The 24,332-nt window shown below is 39.7% G+C and overlaps 1 protein-coding gene and 1 non-coding gene across 2 annotated transcripts; both read right to left on the reverse strand.

The window, feature by feature from the left end:
* Positions 1-11,403: 11,403 nt before the first annotated feature.
* TMCO5A (transmembrane and coiled-coil domains 5A) lies at positions 11,404-23,835 on the reverse strand. Its single transcript, XM_032481530.1, has 11 exons — positions 23,801-23,835; positions 22,665-22,814; positions 22,132-22,255; positions 21,684-21,734; positions 20,887-20,958; positions 18,760-18,816; positions 18,248-18,307; positions 17,758-17,822; positions 16,904-16,961; positions 15,109-15,149; positions 11,404-11,606 (listed from the first exon to the last, which is right to left on the reverse strand). Exons 1-11 carry the CDS (start codon positions 23,833-23,835, stop codon positions 11,408-11,410), a joined length of 912 nt encoding a protein of 303 aa, XP_032337421.1. The 3' UTR covers positions 11,404-11,407.
* On the reverse strand, positions 14,638-14,724 carry LOC116664604. The gene has a single exon (XR_004321125.1). It is a non-coding gene; the product is annotated as a small nucleolar RNA U13 (small nucleolar RNA).
* Positions 23,836-24,332: the final 497 nt, after the last annotated feature.

Here is a 24,332-nt window from a genome sequence, read left to right on the forward strand (position 1 = left end):
TTAATGTCCATAAATAAAGTTTTATTGGAACACAGATACACCCATTTGTTTATGTATTATCTGCAGCTGCTTTTCTGCCACAGTGGCAGAGCTGAGTAGTTGTGACAGAGACAGCATGATCCTCAAGCCTTAAATATTCACTGTCTGATCTTTTACAGAAAGAGTTTGCCAACCCCTGCTTTAGATTCTCAAGACCCGATGAAGAAAATTGCATATGTCAATATGTGTATCGGCATAAGTCAGTAGAGTGTAGCAGAGAAGTCAGAGTTGTGAGTAGTACATGGGAATCCTGTTCTAGGGGGTGGGTACAGCTCAGTGGTAGAGCCCATGCTTAGCATGCACGAGGTCCTGGGTTCAATCCCCAGTACCACCATTTATGTAAATAAAGCTAATTATTTCTCCCCAAAACAAACAAAACAAACAAAAAGAATCCTGTTCTGTTCAGTGTTGTTCACAAACTTCATTGGATTTTGGACAAATTACATCATATCTTTAAATATCAATTTCCTCATTTATAAAATGGAGGGACTAGACTGAAGAGTTCTTACATTTCCTGATGATCTGTTTTCTCTTAGATTCTGTGTTTGTCAGTTTAGCATCCATTAATCATGGGCTAATCAAATGGTCAGAGTTGTTTCCATCTCCTTGTGATCCAGCTTTCACAGGTGTGCAAAAATCATATTATAAACTTTCCAACCAATCCTTAGTCCATATCCCCAACTACCTCCTTTATCTAAATCTCACATACCAACCCACTAATTCCCTTGCCCCAATCACACAGGACCAGGTACCAGACAACTAGAGACCACCCCTATAGGGCAGAGGCTGCCAATATTCACACTAGCCAATTTTAAAGTGTTTTCCCTTCCCAGTTTGCCTTTTCCATGGAAGACACGATCAAGTCTCTAGGCTGTGCTGTCCCCTCCATCCTGCCTCCTGACTGACTCTGGTGCTTCCCCACGTGGCCCTGAGTGGTGTGCCATGTCTCTTATTTCTGGGGACTTGTGAGTAACAATAAACTCTTTTTCAGTGACACTGACCTCTTCGTATCATCACTTGGTCACCTTTATAAATTAAGACTCAGGCACAAATTGCTTAAGCATAAATAATTTATAATTCTGTGCCATTATCTCAGAGTTCAGAGTATGTATAATTCTAAAACATGATTTGCTCCTCATGTTCAGCCTGAGCCAGTTCCATCACTCTCATCCATGAGCTGTGGGAAAGTGAGCACATAGGCTGCATCCTTGCCACACAGAGAGCCTTTGACTAAAGTTCGTGTGACTTGTTGGTAAGTCTGTGGTTTGCCTCCTCATAAATTGAAAGCTGAGATTCAGGAACACTTTCTCATCACATCATATGGTTTTTCATTTGTCTCTCCTTTGCACACTGCTGAATCCCTTGTGCTTTCTACTTAGCCCAGTGTGAGCTGTGCTACGTTATCTTTTCTCTAGGTGTTTCCACGTTCTTTTCAGAAAGTTGTCTGTCTTTTGATACCTTCCCTCACTGCTGGCATCATCATTTCTTTTAAAGATTCTCTCTTCTAGGTGGCCCTGAGGAATCAAAGCCAGTTTGATTTAAAGGGGCATGGTGATGGCACAGATGAGTAAAGTGGACCACGACTGGGGTGATGGGGACTATGGTGAACAAACGGCCATGTAGTCTGTTGACTCACCTGTTATTTATCAGCTTTGAGCAATTATTATCACAGCATTCTGTCCAATGTTGACAAAGCTTTTCATTTTTTAAAGAGAATTCCAAAATTTAGATTTCTGGAGGTGGTATCTCCAGAATTTTAAATATTTACAACAAAAGCAAATTAAAAAAAAGCAAAACACTGTTTGAGTCAAACAAAATACAACTGTGAATCTGACTGAGCCTGTGAGCCATCACTTTGCTATATCTGATCTGTGATAAATGGGAAAATACTTCCAGACTCAGCTTTGCTTGTCCCCAACTCATTCCTTGGCCCAAGAACCTCTAACTGCTAAACTCTTTGGCCTTTGTCAACACTTAGTTGTCCCATATGGCCATCTTCTCAGGATCTCGCCACTTGCTATTTCAAGGGTAAATTGGGCAATCTAATGACCTCATTCAAACTAATGGGGATTTTTGCTAACGTCTTTCCTTCATTCTCTGTTAAAATGTATAGTTTATGAATGAAATTATAGGGATAATAGTCTTGTAGCTCTTGTCTAAAGTTGGGGATTTTAAACATGTAAAAGAGCCAAAAGTCCATGGTAGGCCTAAGGGGGATATTTGGGTAAAATGGTTATGTGGTACTTTGTGTTATCTCCCAAATCACAAGTGCCAGTGTCTAGGGTGAGGTCTGAAAACAATTTGGACTTGCATCACTGTGGTCATGGTTGTCATTGTTACCAGTTTCAGTGTCAGGTAGGTCTGACTTACAGAGGACTACTAACCAACTATTGTCAGTTCTCCCTTTCTAAAGTTGAGGGTACTTCTGATGTTGACAGTCACCATGTTTTTAAAAGTTGTTTTTATACCTGGTCATTGGTTCCATTTGGTATCATCTACGTTGCCTAAGCACTATTTAGCATGTGTAATGAGATTCCCCTGAGCTTTTAAAACATTTAAATGAAAGATTTTGACTCCACAAATAGAAGAGGCAACTCGTAAGACTTGGTCATATGACAGGTGGAGGACATATTTTCAGGTTTAGAAGCCAAAGCCAGACTTTGTCTTCTCTGCCCATCGGCCTGGAGGGCACTTATGTTGAACCCACCTTGTTTTATTCAGCAACACCAGTGAAATGCCTTCTGTTTGCATCTTAGACTGCCAGCAGCACTTACGAGAAAAATGAGGAGCCTTCGAAGGCTAGTTGACCACCTCTCCCCAGGGTACCCCAGCTCCCTCTCAGGAATAATAAGGTTCTGTGCCAGGACTGTACACATCCAACTCCAGCATGAGTCATTCTTTTGCCCCAGGGTTGGTAAAGGTTGAATCAGTGAGTTGGAGGTAGGGGGAGTGAACAGTGATTCAATTCCTTTTATTCCCCCTGGGAAATAGTGTGGGGAAGAGGATTGGGACAGACTTATCTATTTTAGATGCTGATTTGCAGAATAAATGTATAGCCGTCTTTCACGAGTGATGTTTTGATCACAGTGTGTACAGCCTTATTATCATTGAGAGGGAAGTGGAACTGTTTTCTTATCTTTCTTGGGGAATTCTTTTGAGGCTAGCACCACCCTGTGGATAAAGTGGATACAGACTTTTCTTTGGCTTGCGTAACAGGCCAGCACTGTGCCTTTGGCAAAGTGATTTTGGTGTCTTCTCATCTGTTTCATCTTTTCTGAGTCATTGCAGAGCCTTCTAGTGATAGAAGTATTTTTTGCAGAAGTGTCATACAGTGCAGGGCTCTCAGGGACCTTGTGCTCCTACAAAATGACATCAACTGCATGCAGGAAGGCGACAGTGACAGACTCACAGAGCAGCTTTATGTCAGGCAGAGTGTAAATTAGACACCTAGTTTGGGATTAGCCACTGGGCTTCTAAAAGTGGATTTTACCGATTTGGACTCAGTAAGAAATGCCGGACCCTGTTGCTGTGGCAGCTTTCTGACCTTTATTGCCCAAGGAATGCAGGCTGAATCAGAGGAAAGGAAGAGACATAAAATCTGGTGGTAGGATACAAAAGTTTACCAAACCACATGGTTTGCCTCCTGTTGGGTAGGAAAGTGAGGTGGAGCTTCTCTCCTGACTCTTTTGGGAGAAAGAAGAGGAAAGAAGAGAACAGTGTAGAGCGGTTATATTGACTGTGGCCTTGAGTCCCAACAGCATGGAGGGGAGTGGCTAGCAAAGAGAGGAGAAAGGTTTTTACCTCCATAGTGGCCTTTCCTAGGTGGCTGGCACCAAGATCCCTGCTTTTCCTTGAGGGGTTGGTTGACTGATGTGTGTGTTGGGATTGGGCTCTAATAGGTGGAGGCAGGGAAAGCTGTTGTTTATAAAGATCTAACACCATTTAACTCCTAATAGGCCACCCTTACAATCTAATTCTTTGTAAAGTCTCTTAATCCCAAAGGGAAAAATTCTACCAGCACTTAAAACAGCTGTGATTATAGAAATTTGCAGGAGTCAAAACCAAATCAGGATGCGCTCTCTTCTCTTTGATGAGCTGTTAAAGTGATAGAAAAATGTACAGAACAGTCCTTGCCATCCACGTCTCACTATTGCCTTTACTCCCCTTTACTCCCTCCCTAGCTGACCCTGGCTCCTACAGCTGTAGACGTTAACATATCTGGATTTCAGATTCAAAGGGCTTCTAGTGGCTGAATATGGGCTGGTGCCAACTGGAGGGAGTTTCAAGGAACATGTTGTGGAACTTTCCTCTGTAGAAGGCCATTTATCAAACTTAACTGTAACGGGAAGCAAGGTGGGCCAGCTGTTATGTGAAGTGCAGATTTAGGATTAGATTAGGATTAGATCAGAGATAAACTAATTGGAGAATAGAAAAATAGAGAAAATCAATGAAGTCAAAGTTAGTTGTTCAGAAAGGTCAGCAAGATTGACAAACTTTTAGTTACATGACTAAGAAAAGAGGAATCAAATGACTGTTGGCATTACTACTGATGCTACAGAAATAAAAATTATTAAAAGATAATATTATGAACAATTGTATACACCAACAAATTGGATAACCTAGATGAAATGGGCAAATCCTAGAAACACAAAAGCTATCAAGACTGGATCATAAAGAACTAGAAAACCTATTCTATAGAACAGAGCTATAACAAGTAAAGAAACTGAATAAGTAATCAAAAATCTCTCAAAAAAGAAAAGCCCTGAACCTGCTGGCTTCATTTACCTGCTGGTAAATGTTAACAAATACTTGAAGAAGAACTAACACTAATCCTTCTCAAACTTTTCCAAGAAATTGAAGAGGAGAGAAAACTTCCTAACTCGCTCTGTGAGGCCAGCATTTCCCTGATATCAAAGCCAGATAAAAGCATTAGAAGAAAACTATAGACTAATTTCCCTTATGAATACTGATGCAAAAAAAAAACTCAACAAAATACTGGTGAATCAAATCCAGCAACATATTAAAATAATTATGCACCATGACCAAGTGGGATTTACTTCTGGTATGCAAACATGATTCAACACATGAAAATTGATCAGTGTAATATACCACATTAACAGAATGAAGAGAAAAAAGCCTCATGATTATCTTGGTTGATACAAAAAAAGCATTTGACAAAATTCAACCTTCTTGCATGATAAAATGAAAACCTTCAATGAACTAGGAATAGGAAGAAACCACTCAACTCAGGATTTAAAGGTAAGGTTCAACCATATAATTCCTAGAAGAAAACATAGGGGAACATCCCCTTGACATTGGTCTGACTCATTGGAGAGGACTAAGAGGAAGGAAGAGGTGTAGAAGATTCTTTTGCAATTTAGGTGTCACCAGGAGCCACCCAACTCTTAGATACCAGCTAAGATTGTCTTTCCTGCCATCTTCCACATTCCATGTATTATTTTTTGTTCTTCTTATGAGTTTTTACAAATCATTTCTCCTACTTCTCTATTCTATAACTTATGGCTATTTCTTTATCTCTGATTCAACAATGACTCAAACTTGAGAGATAACAGCTTCTTCTTTCCCAGAATACAGTCGTAAGTGTCAGCAAAAGGCAACTTGTGCAGGCGAATATTTACAACTGTATCTGGAAGATTTTACTGGCCAGTGAAGTTAAGTGTGTAAGAGCATACATTGCAGCACCGCTTAGAAAATAATCTAATTGAATATCAACTCTTCTGGTCTTCTGAAAGTTCCTTGTCCATTTCCACCAGCTTGGATTTCAGTGTCTCATCATGTTGTTCAGTTTTCTCTCCTGCTTCTTCTCCTCCCAGATGTGACAGAAAATTCCATGTGTTTCATTATTATAAAGAGCATTTCATTTCTAGCACTTATCACTCCCCCACAATTCACATTTTGCATAACTCAAGATTTCTTAATGTGCTCTGCTAAAAAAGGTTTCATGCATGCCACATGTCACCCTTTCTTCTCTCCCACTGTTAGGGGTAGGAAGAGAAATATGGAAGTTTATTTCCCCAGAGCTAATAATTATGCCTTTACCTTAGAAGATAGGAGGGTACAGTTGATTTTGATTTTAAATAACGGTTGCAACAATATCTTCATTATGTTAGTACCTGACTGTAAAGAGTTGGTAAATGCTAGTTTACCAGAAGGGACCACTGAAAAATACTCAAGAGATCAAGTTCTTATCCTGGTTTTGTCACCAACTAGTTATGTGATTTTGGGGAATGTGCCTCAGTGGGACTGAATGAGTAATCTCCAACTTCCTTGCCAGGTCTGTGAATCTATACTTTGTCTGAGAGTCTCCCTGATGCCTGTTTCTTCTATAAAGGCAGCCATGGCTGGGATTTCCCCCTTCACAGGTGGGTGAACATCCCACTACTCTAGGCTCTGCCGCAACCTCTCCCTGGCCAGCTGTCTGCTCAATGTCCGCTGTCAGAAACAACAGAGATTTTAGAGGCCAAGCTTTGGAACCAGACACAGGCACAGACTCTGTTTCTTTCAACTCAGAACTTGTTTTATTTTGTCTCAGAACTTACTTACTTATTTGTAAACTGCATATAATATCCTTTGGAGGATTGTATTTAATAGAATAATGCACATGAAACAATGAAGTGCCTGGCACACAATATGTGCTTAATAAGTGGAATTCATGATCATGAACATCCTGTCTGTTATAAGGGGGCTGGGTGAGTGTTCTGGCAAACTCTTTTCTGGGTTGGCCAAGGCATTTTAGTGTGTGTGGTGGAATGAACTCAGGTTACTGTTTAGGTAACTCCTAAACTTTGGTTTTGCTGAGGGGAATATATAATCTGAGAGGGAGAGCTGAATATTTCTGGGCCCCCATATTTTTTTTCCAGAAGCTATGTAGAGGAAGAGGAATGTAGATTGATTAAAGGGCCAATCAATCTCCTGGGAAGAGAGAGGACTTTGAAAAGAAAAAAATAAACATGACCAAGAGGGAATTTGATTTAGTTTCTGCAGAGTGATGAGCAACCTGGATCCCTTTTCTTCTGCCTCCATGAATCTTAAATTTATTTATTTATAAAAACTTGATATAAATAGCACTTTGGAGTGGAATCTATTTTGGGTGATTCATGGTGGGCATAGGTGTAAGGACAGAGACTGTGTAAGGAAATCCACTCAGGACACATAACCTGAATATTTTAGGCAGATTATAATTGTAGGTGGTGACGGCTCTTGGGATACAGTGCTATATCGTCTATGCTCTTCACGCTCAGCCTCTGCTCTGGTCTTTGAACCTGTGAATAATGAGACAGGTTTGCCATTACCTTGGACCTTCCTCCATCTGGCCTGCATCTAGCCGGGTATAATTTACCTATGTAAAGAAATTGTTTCTAAGGAGATCCTGCATGTACCGTGAAACAGTGCCCTCTACTGTTCCTGAAGGAACCATGCAGCTGTCAAATAACGAGGGCAGTGCACCTACTCCAGAGCCAAAGCAAGCTGCTCGAGCGTCTGCAATGATAGAGGCACTGGGGAGTCAGCCACTGGCACCCATAGTCACTTACCCCTGTGAATATTCAGCAGAAGAAGAAAGACAACAGCAGCTTAACTCCCCTACACTTGTTTCTAAACAGGCTCCCACCTGCTACATATGAATGCTCTCTTCCCAGTTTTTACTGCTAACACAGAAGAGCTTCTATTTTGCTCCTTGACAGAAAGAGTTTGAAAATAATGATTTTAACTATTGAACCTTGCCTTTAGAAGACCTCTGCTTCTCAGTATTATAAAATTAAAAATTTTACACTTTAAGGAAGCACAGTTAATAGCTCTGATGAAATAAAGGCATATAAAACAGCAGTTCATTGTCAGAAGTTTATACCAGCAAGGGATCAACATATTTTTCTTTATTTCTTTTTAATTTGTTCCCTCTCTTCCTCCTCCCCTCCCCTCCCCATCCTCCTTTCCTTCTTCCTCCTCCTCCTCTTCCTCCTGCTTTGTCTTCTTTTAAAAAATAAAACCATGTAAATTACTACAGAATGTCCTGCAGTAACGATGTTACATGGTGAAAATGATTTAAATGACTTTCTCTACCTTCTGGGAAGTTTTTGTTTTGTTTTTTACTGGCTCTCTACCCTCTGAGCAGACATCAGTGCCCTGAATTCTCACTCTCAGCTACTGTATTCCAAGTATCACCCTAAACAATACAGTCAACTTTACCTTTACTTTAAATAACAAAAAGGGAAATTCTGTAGATTTTAAGCTGGCCTTAGGGACTTGCATTTTCTATAATAATTTTGAACTGTTTTCTCAGCATTATTTTCTTTAGCTACAACAGACAAAATATAGTGAAAAATGAAATATGCATGAAAGAAATTTTTGTAAAGTTTTCTTAAAATAAATGACTGTGAAACCACAATGTGTGAAAGTTCGTTTTTTTCCATGATTTTGAGTTTCAGATTCATAAGTTTGGAAGACATGGATTTCTTGCTTTCTCATGTGCCTGGATGCTGGTAAATGGGAGCTGGCCACAACTTATCTTTCCCTTCTGGATTAACTTTCTTAATCCGGTGAATTGCCAAGAATGAGGTCCAGGATAATGCAGCATTGACCACTGAGTGGGAAGGAAGGACCAGATTCCATTGGATACAAGAATTCCACTGCCAATTGGTGCAGGAATAAACTGAATAATAATCTGCGTAGTGCATACCATGCAGACCTTTACTGACATGGTGGAGGGTATTTCCACTTGCAGTGCTGGGTAAATAGCTCAGTTATTTGTATTGTCAGACTACACGTGTTGTGCATTACACTAGTGATTGCCAAAAGAAAAGGGTTGGTTCTCTCTGAAGCCTGAGGTTAAGAAGGAATTTACCCATTCTAGGCAATTCACCGGATTAAGAAAGTTGCTCAGTTTTTTGGTATTTCTATTTGATTACTTCGATTTAAAATAGTCATCTAGGGTAGAAGATGCTTTTTGTCTTTCAGCTAAGAATGACTTTGCTGACACATGGTCAGCTTACTTAGTGCTTGGCATGTCATTTCTCTCTCAGACTGGCATAACCTATGGATCTGATGTCACTTCCTGTTGGATATAGGCATGGGGAATCACTTTCCTTTATTTTTCTGTTGTAGGACTCATCATAGACATATGTGATATATATATTTCCTTCCTGCCTTCCCAATGACAGACGGTGTGTCTTCTTTATCTTTATATCCCCAATACTACACAGTACTAGAGATTTAACAAATATTCTTTTCTCTTCCTTTCCCTTCTGTTCTTGAATCATTAGCAATATGAACTTCTAATTGTAAGCAGTGATTACTTTGAAATGTAGACGTATAAAGATGCCACCTACACAGGCAAGTCGATACCAGCTCAAAAAACCCAGGTATGGCAGCTCAAACACTGCCTTTCAGTAAAACAGTGCTTCTCTTTTCAAGGGGCAGAAGTTTCAGAACAGCTGGGGAAGTGCTGGAAGGGAAGGTGTGCACCACGAAGCCTTCCTTGTAGGGTGTCATTGGGCCCTCGTGTTTTGAGTCTTCCGACCAACCTCTTCACCTCCAGAGGGGTGGGTTTCCTGAGAGTAGGCTGATTTCTCAGACTGCAGGGCCTTCTGTGGAGGCAAAGGTGATGGTGGCAGAAACTGGAATTAATCCTTTAGGAACCTAATGCTGGAACATACGTCTGGGTATATGAAAGGAAGGAGAGGTGCAGTCTTAGCTCTGGAACTGGGGCCCTAAGCATGGGCATCCTTAACACTGAAGGATGGAACCTAGTTGCCTCAGCAAAATATATCATTAGACAGTATCTTAGACTACATATAAGATAAGCAGATGTCCTGGTTTGCTGAAACAGTCCTGTTTGATTTCTCTTGTCCTGACATAGTTATTAAGTGTCCTTTCCTATTATCAGATGTGTCTCAATCTGGACAATTCATTATGTATTCAACCTGTGTAGGACCAGTTTTCAACAGTGACATCGTGTGGCCTCAAGAAGCAATGACAGTGAATCAAAGCGTTAAAGTTCATACCCTTCTGGTGTGGAAGTGAGAATGACCCCTTTGTGCTCTTGGACTTCAGAGTTGTCAAGGTCCCTGATTTAGAAGAGTGGGAAAGTTCAAGAGGGAGTTTAAATATATCATGTTAATGAAGCCTGTGGGTGCTTCAGCAATTACTTGGGAAAAGAGGAAGTCTGACCCCAAGTTTGTGAAGCAGTTTATATGTCACATGTTATTTACTTTAGAAACCTTGCTTACTTTAGCTCTAGAGACCTGGTTCTTTACATGTTTATATTGAGCTCTTTGCAGTAGTTTATCTCAATCTATGATCTTGAGAAGCTACAGCTTTTACTGGTAGTAAGACATACGAAGTGAGCTGTCATTTTAAGAGTTTGTTGAATTGCTTAAGTTGGATATTTTTGTGTGAGGATAAAACTAGTGATTAAGTGAGCATCTGCTTTTGCCTGCCCAGTATCCCTTTCCCTTTCCCTGGGAACCAAGTGCCCTTCTCCTGTGGGAAACACATTCCATATAGTTTAGGTTGGCTGACTCCCTTTATCTCTTTCTTGGTCCCTTACCTCCCTTGTCCCTTACAAGAGGTTAGACATATGATTCATGGATTCATACTTGACTAATCAGAATATTCCCGTCCCTTTGGCCACAATGATTGTGGGATGGGGTAGACAATTGATCCCAGCTAAGTCAATTTATCTGAAGTTTCTTGCTGAAGCTATTATAAAAGTCTGTTTCATTCTGCTAAGGTTGCTAATCTGGTAGGATGAGGCTTAGGATGTTCACAGTATCTTCTCACTAAAAGGAGAATACCCATACAAAGAGAAAAGAGAGAGAGAGATGAAACCTTGATGCTATTGCTTTGAGGCTTCTGGATCCAGCCATGCCTGAAGCCCCAGATTTCTAGTTCCATGAGGCAATACTTTTTGTGTGTGTGTGCTATAAATTTATAAATTAGCTTAAGCTAAGGTCACCTTCAACCAAAGAATTTTAATATAAGTGGTGAGCCGTCTTCTGCATGGAAGAGATCCAGTGTCTTAGATTTTTAAGATTTACTAGAATAAGTATTGATCAACTCTAACTTTGCTTAGCATCTATGATGTTATTCCAAAAATAGACTAGTTTTTTTTTTTTTTTAAACTATCTGGTAGAATTTAGCTTATCCATATAGCCACAGAAATCTATTGACAGAGCTCTTTACTGGGCAAGGTCCATCTTGGAAAGGCAACATGAGGAGGAAAGGTAATCAAGTAAGCAAACCTCAAGGGAAAAACTGAAGAAAAACTCTTCCCTCCAGAAGTTTCACCGTCTCTTAGTCTACAGACTCAGATACCACTTGCCTTCTTTTGCTCAAGGGTATTTCTTAGGGATCAGTGGGGTAATATGTCCTCTGTCTCAAGCGTGAGAGATGGAAAGAGAAAGCATCTTAGCTTCCACAAGATGTTCCTGTTCAGTATCTTGGGCAGTATACTGACAAAGAGATCTGGATTTACAAAACTTATATGGAAAAACAAGTAGCCCAGCAGTCTGATGAAAAACAGGGTGGTGAAAAAGAAACATCGAAAAATCCTGAAAAGAGAAAGCCAAGAAACTGTTAACTAGAGGTTAGAAAATCTGGAATAAAAGTCGTACATAAATGCAGGCCTGACTCCTTATTGACATTCAGATGTCCCTACTCCCTTTACAAAAGCAGCCTCTTCTCATAGGCTGGCCTGTCAGCTACTCTCTCTCCCATCACCATGTTTAATTTTCTTTTAGCATTTATCACTATCTGGAATTATCTTGTTTTTTTAAAATTTTTGTTTTGGAAAATTGTTTTCCAAAGTAGTTACACCAGTTTATACTCTAACAACAGGGTATATGTTTCTGTGGATCCACATTCTCTCCAACATTTGATATCATCAGACTTTAAAAGTTTTGCCAATCAAATGGGTGTAAAGTAATACCTCACTATATTCTTGACTTGCATTTCCCTTGTGAATGATGATGCTAAACATCTGTTCATAGATTTATTGGTCTTACGTATTTTCTCTTGCCCATTTGTCTATTAGGTTGTTTGGGCTTTCCTTATTAATTTATAGGAATTCTTTATATATTCTTGATATCAATCCTTTTCCTTTGTACTTTAAATATCTTCCCTCTACTTTGTGACTCTCTTTTGCTCTAAGGTGTTAAAGAACAAAAGTTATCTTTAATAGAGTCGAGTTTATTGACCTTTTCTTTAGTTAGAATCAATGCTTTTTATGTCTTGTTAAAAAAAGAAATCATTCCCTACCCCAAGGCCTCAAAGATACTCCTATTTTCTATTAAGAGTTTATGGTAGTTTAAAATTATGTTCACAAATTCTTCGATACTTCTGCGTTCAAGAGATTCCCCTCCATTGGACTAGACTTGATGACTTGCATGGAAGTGACAGTGTGTGATTTCCTAGACTATGTACTAAAAACATTGCAGCTTCCTCCTTACCTGCAGGAGCAAACCAGCTGTTATGTTGCAAGGACACATAAGCAGCCCAGCAGAGGTCCATGTGATGAGCAACTGAGATCTCCAGCCAACAACCATCTGCGTAAGCTGCCTTGGAAATGTGTCTGCTAGCCTCAGCCACGCCTGCTACTGACTGTAATTTCAGCCAACATCTTAACTCCAACCTCATAACAGATCCTGAGCTAGAAACACCCAGCTAAGTAGTTCATAGATTTCTGACCCGCAGAAAATGTGGGGTGATAAGTATTTGTTGTTTGAAGCCACTAAATTTTGGAGTAATTTGTTATGCAGCAATAGATAACTAATGCTGAATTTTGTAGTTCCTTTCCCTCCCTCCCTCCCTCCCTCCCTTCCTTCCTTCCTTTCCTTCCTTTCCTTCCTTTCCTTCCTTTCCTTCCTTTCCTTTCTTTCCTTTCTTTCTTTCCTTAACACATCTGGGCTTGTTTTTTGTTGTATGGTAGTGATTCAATCTTACTTTTTTCTCATCTGGATAAACATTTTTTCCCCACCATATTTTTTGAACAGTGAGTTCTACCTTTTCCCTCTAGCATATAATCACTGTCATGCATGAGGTTTCTATATGTACACTGTTTCTAAGTTCTTTGTTCTATTCCATTGGATGATTTTTCTATTCCTGTCATAATACTACACTATCGTAATTACTATAGCTTCATAGTAAATCTTGATATCTCAAAAGGCATGTTCCTCACGCCTTGCTCTCCTTTAAAATTGTCCAGGTTATTTTTGACCCTTTACTCTTCTATATAGAGTATATTTTAGTCTCATTTTATTCAGTCCACTTTTACTCAGATTCTGATTTTTTTTTCAATTCTTTTGGGGCATTTGATTGGAATTGAATTGATGCAATCATCTGGAGACCATGGATATATTTATGGCCTTAAGGTTTCCTATCCTCGATCATGGTATTTCTCTTCTTTCATTCGTATTACCTTTAATATTTCATAATAAGTTTCTATGAATTTCCTTGTGATAGTTTTGATTCTTTTTTAGCTGATGAATTATTTTGCCCTTGCAGTTTTAATATGATTTACATGAGCAAACCTCCACTGTTTCCTTTGCTGAATTACCCTTATCTGGCTGTGCTGGGCTGCCTTCTGCCCCAGGACAAACTCACTACCCACCTCCACTCACCAGTCAAAAACATCCCCATCCCCTTTAGCTTCCTTGTAGAGTTAATCTTGGTGACAAGTACCAGAATCCATTCTAGGACAGCATCTTGGTCAAAATTAGAATCAAAAGCCTTTTAAAACCTATTTCCACCACTCTCCCTGAAGCTGGATACAGTATTCATGGAAGGTTCTGGGATGACATCTCTGGGATAACATTCCCAGGGAAAATCATAGGAATAACCTAGCTTTCTTATTTCCTGTCAGTGCCCAGTATACCAGTGCTCCAAGGATGTTTGGATCAGAACAAGAAGAGAGACATTTGTAGTTTGATGTGATGAGCTAGGCTTGTTGGGCTTACATTTATTCAGGATACCAACTCTCTTTAAGGCAGACCATTCTTTTCCTAGGAGTTCATGTGGGCAGTTCCATGCTGGGCACTGGTGTTGGATTATAGATGAAGGTGGCCTAGGAGTTCTAGGGAAAATTTTGCTAGTTATTCTGGGAACATTGTATTTAGGGATATTGAACTATGTATACTTCACTGATCTGGTATGAAGGGGTATCCCTTTTAAGCAAATTTTCCAGACAATTGGAGCTGACCTTTAAGCACCAATAATTTTATGTTAACCATTTTGATGGGGCTCTTTCTAAATCATATTTCATACCACTTTAGATGCATGTTTCTCTATGCCTTCTTAAACATATTATATGGAACATAATTTGACCTTTTCTTGAAAATGCAGGGGCTTCATGAATACCAATTCTACTTTGCTATCACAGTGATTCCCTCAGGACTAATATCCACTCAGTTGTTTGAATGTTGAGTTCTTGTTTGGTTTAACAAGATTTTTGAGCAATTATTGTGTGCTGGATACTGTTAGGTGCTATCTCTTTTTCATGATTTTCTTCTCTCTCTTTTATCTGCTGTTAGGCAGTGGTATACTTGCATTTAGAAATCCTTTCCCTATTTTTATTTTACTTTTTCATGTCAGGGGTAATGTGCTGACATTGTACCAGAGTTTGAGGGAGGCATGTCTCCTTCCAATCATCATGCTTATGAACCACAAAAAGATGCCCCCATTTCTGATCTACTGATGTTACTGGGAAACTGGACACATCAAACTAGTTGAAATTGTTAAAGGGAAAAGGGAGTAAGTGTGAGATTTGCCACATCTCTTTTACGTGATAAGATTTCCTGTTTCTAATTATTACTAGGCCATTGACTTCTAAAAAAGTTGAGATTAGTAATCGCCTTTGGACAAGGAGGTCATATACATTGAACTGAGAAGTGTAGTCACTGATGACACAAGTTTGTTGACTTGACTGTGTGTGTGTGTGTGTGTGTGTGTGTGTGTGTATTTATACAATGTTCTCCTCATTTAGACTTTGCTGTCTGCTAGGATGGCTAAGTAGAATTCCCAGTTTTCTGGAAAGTTTACTTAAAGATATTTACTTACCTTTTACAGATCCCTGTTTTCTTCTTTTGGAGACAGTTATCCTGGGAGAAGAAGAATGTACATTGATAAATAAACAATTTCTGGAGGCTGTTATCACTGCCAAATACTACTCAGTGAGCCATTAATTAAATATTATATTTAGATAGTATTTTATAATTTTTTCATGTATATAATAAGCAGATGAAATTTTCAAAGACATATATGTACATATACATATAATTATATTACCTTTTATATACTGATAAGAATAAATGAAGGCATAGAAAGGTAAAGGATGTTGCCCAAGGTCATACAGCCAGTAAGTGGCAGGACCAGGCCTGGAACCCAGGTCCTCTGAGTCCACATTCTGGTCTCTCTCTACCATACTCTTACCTTCTAGTTAGCCAGTAACCCTTAGAGAAGTTCACAGGCTATGAAAACCACACAAACATATTCTAAGAGGTAAATTCTCTGTAAGAATATAAAAATGAGGATATATCCTGGATTTCTGTAACATCTCTCTTCCAAAATATTTTCTCAGTTATTTCATTTGCCTTTTAACTTTCTCATGAGATTAAAAAGGAAAAGGAATTATGATTACATTTTAACATTGTGGAAATGAGGCTTGCAGAATTGGAGTTAGAAAGCAGCTTTCTGGGTTACAAATTTGATTCTATAGCTTGCATGAGATTAAGTGGCATGCCAGCTGGTCAGTTGCTCAGGTGGCCTCTCTGCAAAGAATGCTCAGACATCATAGATCATGAACCATCATGGGACTCTTGGTAATCTTGATGAAGACAACTCTGTTGTTTCTCTGATAGGTGGTCTGAAGGAATATTTTGATGTGTCAGTGGGTATAGATGGCGGGACACATCAGGGAGCATGCCAAGTTTCGTTCTGGAGAGGCAGGCTCCAGTTAATTTCAGTTTTGTTTTCTGAGTAGATTACTCAAGCTTAGGACCATAATAGCTTGTTCAGGTCAGTGGGAAGCGTGGTCACTGTGGACATGCTCTAACATATATTTAAATGTCTGGAGGACCTCAAGGATAATAGTCAAATGATACTTGCTTTTAAGGAAGAAATGACTCCTCTTTTCTGAGATTACAAAGACTAAATATCTCAACGACATAAAATTTCTTATGAATGTCAACTTTGGCTCTAAAACCAGTATAAATTACAATTAAAACCCAATAAAGTTTATTTTTTAGCCCTTGTACTTGTTGCCACAAGACACCAAGCAGGCCAAGAGGCCCACAGCTCTTCATCCAATTTTATTTCCTTCAGACCTTTGCATATGTGCTGGTGACATCATGATGTTAAATATAAACAGACACTGAAGCTGTAGCATAAAGAAGTGGCTCCTTCCTATGTTTTAACTCACAGGCTAACTCTGAGTAGATGGTGATAGATGCCCTGGTGCTCTGTGTTGTGAGAGATTCAGGCTCATGTTGGGATCCTCAGGGAAGAATGCTGTGATTGAGGGATAGAGGAGTGGTGTTCGTGTCATGTATTGGCCTTCTCTCCTTAGAGTGTACCCTCAGTTAATGTTACTTCTTGCTTCTATTCTAAACTCTCTCTGACCTTAGGCTGGTTTCTCTGAGAACATGTCATTTGCATGGCTGTAAGAGGGAAGAGAGTTGTTTCTTCACATCTTCTTTGTTTGTTTAGGGTTGAAATGCTTTGAAGTTATATCTGGTACTATTCTTGGAAAATGCACATGGAAAGATTGACAGGTGTTTGGTGGCTTAGAGTTTTTTTGGAAGCACCTATGAAAGGTGATGACACTGAAGAAGCTGAAGAATGAGTGGGTATTTACCTTGTTCTTTTGGCTGTTACACTCTTTGCTAGCAGAGTTCATACTCAAGACTTTTGATCTAGGGGGAAAAGAACCAAGATAGAGATTGGATAAAGTACACTCAAAGATTCATACTACATGATGGTCATTTTAAAACAATTTTATATAGTCTAATGCTATGTTATCCACTAGTGTATCCAGTTGCTACATGTAGCCATTTACATTTAAATTAATTAAAATAAAATTTTTTTTAGTCACTCTTAGCCATTCTTCAAGTACTCAGTAGATGGTTAAGTGGATACTTATTAGATAGCACAGAAACTTCTCTTAAATAGCCTTGTTCTAGAATTTAAGCTTAGCAGTCAAGCCATACCTGGGGCTCAGGGAGGATTTTGGGAGACTTGAAGGTGTTTGAGTTTCATAATATGATAGCCTTACTGTGTGTCTGGAGATTAGTGCCATGCCTATCCCATATGGTTGAGTTGCTGTAAATTTGGGGGAAGTGATGATGGTACTAGTTTTAAGGCCTTTTCTATGAAATAAAAGGAATGCTCTACTTATCAAGGTGCCAGACCACTAACCCTTTTTAAAGCACATGTTCCTGCCCTTAATATAAACCTGAATAACTGATAATATGATACAGCTATAAAGAGAGATGTGTTTCTTCAGTTTTTCAAGAAGGATGGGAGAAGGACCTGCATTTTAAGTTGGTGTGGTTTGGTGGGAGTCGACCTGATCACTACAGAGGGGAAAGACATGTGGTGTTGGGGCTCACTCAATTCCACATTGGAATTAGTCAGAAATCTTTGCTGTGACCCAGGCTGAGATGGAGTTACCACTAAAACCAGGATGTTCCTTTGTTTGCCAAAGCTCACAGTTCTCTCTCAAGGAACCGAGTCTCTAGTTCTTCTTCTATTTTCCTCAAAGTTTCCTGGTACTTCTTCAAAGAGAAATAAAAGAAGGCATAGTTACTAACTAAAGCCCTATGATTTTTCTAATCACAATAAGAATGCACTATTACATTTTAACTTGAATATTTGGTAGTCCCACTGCCACTTTGTCTCCTTCCTTGACCCCACCCCACCACTACAGACCTCTCACTACATTTCACCATTGAGCAGGTCCCTCAGGTAATTGGGATTATAAATAAGAAAAGGACTCATTATTAGTTTAAGGGCACAGGGGCTAGGAGAACAGGGAGGTAACAATTATATTGGTGGTTGAGTGTCAAAGACCATAAAGTCCCTTTGGAGCGATACCTTGAAGAGTTAAAATAGTTCCAGGTAGTATTCTCTCAGAAGCCTAGTTCCATTTCACCCTGTGCCTGAACAAGCCCTTTGCTATCCCTTTACTGAGGGGCTGTACCTTTATGCAGAGGGCCTGATCTTCACAGAGCTGGGCCACAAATGCATAGTCTTCTATTACCTGGGAGCCAAAATTTAGTCTTAAATTTCTCTCAGTGAATCGCTATAAGAACAAGAGTTTATTTGTTTCTCCTGTGTCCCAGACCCTGAATGTGATTTTCTAATTGTTCTAAATTTATTTTCGCTGTACATATATATAAAGTTGACTTTTTTTTTTTTTTTTAGGATAAACAAGATACAGTTCCATGGGGATTATCTGGGGACAATTGGGAGAAGAATCGATACTAATTTGTTGAAGATATAAATTATGGAATGTATCCTATAAAAAATGTTAAAGAGAAGGTAACGTAGGAGACTGTATTCATCTTTTTTTCATACCCTCCTGACCCTATAATGGTTTTGGATCTGGAACCTTATTCTAACTCAGTCATTTGAGGAATGCGTTAGATCATCTGACTAAGGATCGAGTTTCCCTTCCTTTGGGAGAAGTAGTATTGAAGTTACTGTGGTTACCTTGGCTAGCTCCTTCTCTTGGTCTGCACAGGAGGCTTCCAGATGTTGTAACTTAACCTATAGATAGGGAAGGAGGCTGGTAACTCAGCAAGGCAAAAACAGGATTCATTCTGAAATGCGATCTCAGATTTTATCTCACAGGCGATTGAAGCGCATTGGGCACCATTTCAGATATCTTTTTGATGGAGAGGAGTCAAACCATCCAGTGTCCTTTGCAGCTGCCTGGTGAACTTGCTCTTCTACACTCTTGACCACTGAGTATTCATCAGTGCTATCTTCACCTTTCAACTTCAGTTCTTAGTTTCCCATTTTCTTAGCTATTTCTCTTAGGAAAACATGCATCTTGAAAACTTCACTCTTCCTTTTCCTTATAGATTCATTGCTCACCCCTTTCTCTCTCCCTGTGTTCGTTCTTCCCTCTTTTCCTTCCTTGAATATTTGATGAAAGCCTGTTCTATATCGGCCACTCTGCTGGAGTGACAGGGAAAGTATAGGGGGAGTGCTGAGGATACAGTGGTGAACAGAATTGACAGGCTCTCTGCCTCACAGAGCTGACATTCTAGTTGGGGGACATAACAGATAAGTCCACATAATAATGCTAAGTGCTATGAAGGAAATAAAAGCAGAGTAACGTGATGAGAGTAAGTGATGGTGTAAGAGCTATTAAACGTGGTTGCAGTTGTAGCAGTCATCCCATTAAACTGATGAACTGATCACCAGCATGCAAGAGGAACAGAAGATAAGGAGATGCTATATATTTCATAGAATTAGAGATGTCACCTGATAATTCCATAGAACAGGTGGGCAAAAGGGAGTGATCCAAAGGGTTAATTATGCTCTAGAACTCTTTAGGGCTGGGCTGGCTGTTGCCAGGAAAATAATAGTCACCGTTCTGACAATGCCTGAAACTCTATATTTATAGTTTATCAGCTCAGCTCACCTGACATAGTCAGCATTAACATGTTGTAGCTAGATTCTGGCGGGCTTACTGTCAACTTATTTTGGGCAGGAGAAGGAAGAAAATCAATCTCCTGACTGCTACAGTTATATGGCGGGTGTAGTCAAGAGGCTTCATAATGCTTTCTATTCATAGCTTCAGTTTCTTCCATGTGTACACACAGACCCCAGATTTCTTTCTTTCCAGATAAGTTTCCTGGATGAGCACAGCCAAGCAAGCTTACTTGGTGGTTTTAAACTCACCCCCCCCCCTTTTTGGTGGCCATTGATACTAATTTGGTCAAGAGAAGACAGAGGAATAATTCTCTATTCTTTCATTTTCTATTTCTATTTTCAGTGCGGCCATCTCTTCAGAGGCTTCGTATACACAGTAGGGACTTCAGTGTGGGTGTAAGAAGCTAAAGGAAAATTAGATAAGGCAAGGACAAAGATGTAATTCTACAGAAAGTATCAAGGTAGAATTTTATCTGCTCTATAAATGAAAAAAGTAAGCCTCTAGTTCTTCTTGCATCTTTGATCAGATGGCTTGTAATAGTGCCCAGGTTCTTAGTTCTGGAACACAATTAGAGAAATGCTAAGCACTGCTTAGCAGGTAGAACTCAATAAATACTTGAATGACCAATTTAATGATTTCTTTTCTAGATTGGATTCAATGACAGGATGTGTAAATTGCCTAGCACACAGCAGATTTACAGATCTTAGCTCTGCCTCTATGAGTTTATGCATATGCCTCAGCCAGACTTTTAAACAGTCACTTTAAAATTATATGACTTCAAGGTTTCAGCTCTCCAAAAAAGGAAAAGAATGTTTTTTTTTATACACAATTTCAATTTTCAAACTGAGGCTGGGAGGGACTGATTACATTGCCCAACTTCATATACCATACTAAGTGCTGGGACCAGGATTTACATCAGGGATTTCAGCTGCCTCCAAAGTTATATATGCATTTGTGTTCTGCTCTTCCTTATGGAAGAGGGAACAAACTATATGGTTTCAGAGTGAAATTTCTTACTGAGAGTAGAGGAAAATTCAGCACTCAGTGGCCCAGGCTTATGCCCGACATGAGTAAAACTACAAAGAATTTATTTCAACTTTGACAATTGTTTCCACTTGAAGGCTTGTCTCCTGGTCACATAACCAAAACCCATTCAAAATTGCTCTTCTGTTTACCTTTGAATCTTCTGGAGTTCCCTTTAGATTGCCTTGTTCACACTTAGTTGCCTTTTGCGATTTCCTTGTAAGCTACAGTTTCAAATAAAAAAAAATCATTGCAAATAAAGAATACATCAAACAAAAAAAAAAAAACAAGAAGACAAAGACATTGTCTGGTGTGTGGGGGTCAGTAACTTGGCCTTGATAAAGGCTGCCTGGAGATGGTCCCTTGGTGGATATTGGTACCCTTAGAAACATCTTTATTCTACCTCCATCATCTTCTCACTAGTCTTGGCCACCAAAGCTAGAGTCTTCTCAAGGCAGGAGTACTTTTCTTAACTCCTAATCCACGCTGGGTCACTCAGGGCTGCAGGCATGGGTCAGAAAGTAGGGTAATCATAGGAAGCTCACTATATTCTGAGCAGGACTTGAGGTAGAGGAAATGCCCAGACAAGGGAAAGGGAATCTTTAGAAATTAAGTATTTTTAAAAGTCTGTTGAAAGTAAAATTAACCTCTCACTACAAAGTTGCCAGCCAGTCAATTCAACAGAATATCTATTGGAATCCATTTACTTGTGATAGAATGAAGAACCTCTAGGATCACAGAACACAAGAACCCACCCACTCCTTTCATCTGACCCTTGCAGGGAAGATCCATGGCCACAGGTCATGAGGCTCAGCCTTAGGAGAAGGGAGCAGGAGTGGTACCCACCACCAGCACATGTGGGATCCTCTAAGATCATTTTCCCTCCCTTGCGTCTTTGATGACTGGGGTTGCTATGGGAGCACTGGGGAACACAAGAGCCCCATCCCACCTTTCTTTCAAGTTCTGCTATACTGTGAACCAGAGTCTCATTCTTCCTTTCCTGTTGAGAGAAAGAAGCAGGGTGTAAGTGTGCATCTGCACACCATTGTCTGTTTTTATTCAGCTGATTGTTCTTCATTTCACTCTGGTCATATTTTGCTGCGGGAACTCTACCTTCCTGCATAATGTCAGGTAAAGTACCCATTGTTTGATCTCAAAATATACACACTCACTTACCAGGGCTGGAGATGCCCACATGCAGGGCTTCCCAATACTAAATATTACCAAAGAAACCCTGCCCTCCACACATCCCCTTCATGATGAACACATCCTGCCATGACTTCTGAATTGACTACTCCTTTGTCTGTGAAAAGGGGAGACTAGCCTATCTGACCATTGATGAGAGACAGGATGATGAATAAAACCTATCATATGGTGCTTCCCAGCTTCTTGCTTACCAGCCTGGCTGTTTCTTCCTCTAGCTCCTGCAAGGCTCTTTCCCTTTCCATCGTGGTGCAGTTCTCCTTCTCCCACTCCTCATCCTCTGCCAGGTCTCTGTTCTGAGTGATCTCACTTTCCAGCCTGGGTGACACAAGCATACCCTGTGAGGAAATGGCAGCTTCTGAACTGATAAAACACATATTTCAGTTTCAAAGATGCTTCAGTGACAATAAACATGAATCTCAAGTTGGAAACCCTTCTTTCCTGGATCCTTAGCATCAGAATCACTTTAAAGGCAGGAAAAGATTGCTTTGATTCCCAAGTCACACATCCCAGTGTTCTTTCAACTCAGGTAAATAGCACCTAGGAATCTCTGGAAAACTTGCTCTATTTCAGGGTTGGAGCCACAGAGAAATGCCAAAGAATGAAGAAGGAAATTTGCTATACAAGATCGAGGTCTCTAGAACAAACAGAAAAATTCAGTTTTGTCTCTTCTCTTCCACCCCGTCCTTTGGATTGCGAACTTCCTGCATGAAACCCCAACACTCACCTTTGAATCTCATCTTCTTTCTCATGGATTTTGAGAAGAAGTTCCTGATTTGCTTCATCTATTCTTTGCATATCCCTTTCAAGGTCCATATTCAAACTGTTAATGTTCCTCTTTGACTGGGCCAGTCTTAAGATTTCCACTTTCTCTGACCTGTAGACTCAGTCCCCAAAATGAACAAGGACCAGTTCGTTATCTTAAGATCAATAATCATTGGACCAAAGGGGGTATCTAGAAGACGTGTAATTCAGTAACCTGGCTGCTTCTGGGAGCACATCTTTCCATTTTCATTCTTAGGAAATTATATTTCTTAATCATGCGCTACAACTAGTTTCAGTAATTCTCAACAATTCTGTCAGCAAGGACATTTTTCTCAGGCTTTCTTGTCCAAAGTGCTCAATATAATAGTGCGCCTCCACTCTGATTCCACAAGTCTTACTTCCTTAAATAGCCTCTTGTATTGGTTTCTCAGACAAATTGTTCACAAAAATGTGCTCATGCAGTACACTTTTACTGAGCACTTTTATCTGGGCAACTGGCACATTTCTTATGATTGGAACCAGCTTTATGCAGAGCCACAAGAGATTTCCATCAGTCTTTCCCTCCCTCCTCCCATCTCAAAACTTCTCCTCCAGTGCCTGCTACAAAGCTTGAGAATCTACCATGAAAGTCACTCCACTGAACACACAGATAAGATCTAGGCACACACTTTCAGGAATGCAAACATCTTTTTTGAAGTAAATTTGAATAAAAGAAAGGTAGAGTATTCTAGAAAGTGAACCTGGCACATGGGAAGCTTTCAACAAACGTTTCTTTTTCTTGTGTGTCAATTAATTAATTTATTTGCCTTTGAAATGACTATCCATAAATAAGGTAGTGAGGCAGAGGGACTTTTGAGTAAGAATGAGGGATGATTTTGGAAAAGAAAGTCCTATCTTGGAAGGGCTGGCTTGGATGGGGACACTTACAATAGCTATCACTTCAGAAGGGCATGGAGGGCTTGGGGTGGACTGCAGTGGGGGATGGATAGAGAGCACATGGAGAGAGAGGGAGACTAGAAGATGAAGAGAGGCATCGACAGCAGACCTGCTCCATACCTTGGTCCTTGGATGTGTCTTTGCATAATCATGATTACTTACTCATAATCCAGCTGATCTTCCTTGTGTTCTTCCATTGTAGATTCCCTAAAATATCAGCAGAAATGTAGCTAATGAATTGGGGAAATGGGTCCATTTATGAAATACAAAGTAACTAGCCAAGAGCTCCCAAATATAGAAACAAAATTAACTGGTTTCCTCCCTCAAATCTTCACATTTTGGCCATGACAAAATCCAGTCTTTCAGTTTTCTGCTTATGATCTGACTATGCCTCAGTAAGAACACAATGAGGATACAGGGATAATGCTGGAAATTTCAACATATGTCCTGCTAGCAGGTATATTCAGAGATGATTGACCAACACAAAACCCTTTGGAATAAATACACAGCAATAAGAATCAATAGAGGTTATACATTTTTCTTAATTGCTGGCCCATCTGCTTTCCTTAAGAGCCCATGAGCACGAATGTAGGTATATAACTGCTCTGAAAAATAATCTTTGCCCTCTAGCCTGGCCTCTGCAAAAATCTCCTAATAATGAGATTTTTAGTATTAAATAGGGCTCAGAAAATCC

Source organism: Camelus ferus, chromosome 6 (genome assembly GCF_009834535.1).
Source record: "Camelus ferus isolate YT-003-E chromosome 6, BCGSAC_Cfer_1.0, whole genome shotgun sequence".
Taxonomy (NCBI): Eukaryota; Metazoa; Chordata; class Mammalia; order Artiodactyla; family Camelidae; genus Camelus; species Camelus ferus.

Coding starts and splice junctions, on each gene's coding strand:
- TMCO5A (XM_032481530.1), bottom strand. CDS start 23,835: ATGGAAGAACACAAGGAAGATCAGCTGGATTATGA. Junction 21,735..22,131: donor AGGAAGAAACAGCCAGGCTG/GTAAGCAAGAAG, acceptor TTCTCTCAACAG/GAAAGGAAGAATGAGACTCT. Junction 18,308..18,759: donor AAGAGAAGGAGCTAGCCAAG/GTAACCACAGTA, acceptor TTTGGCTCCCAG/GTAATAGAAGACTATGCATT.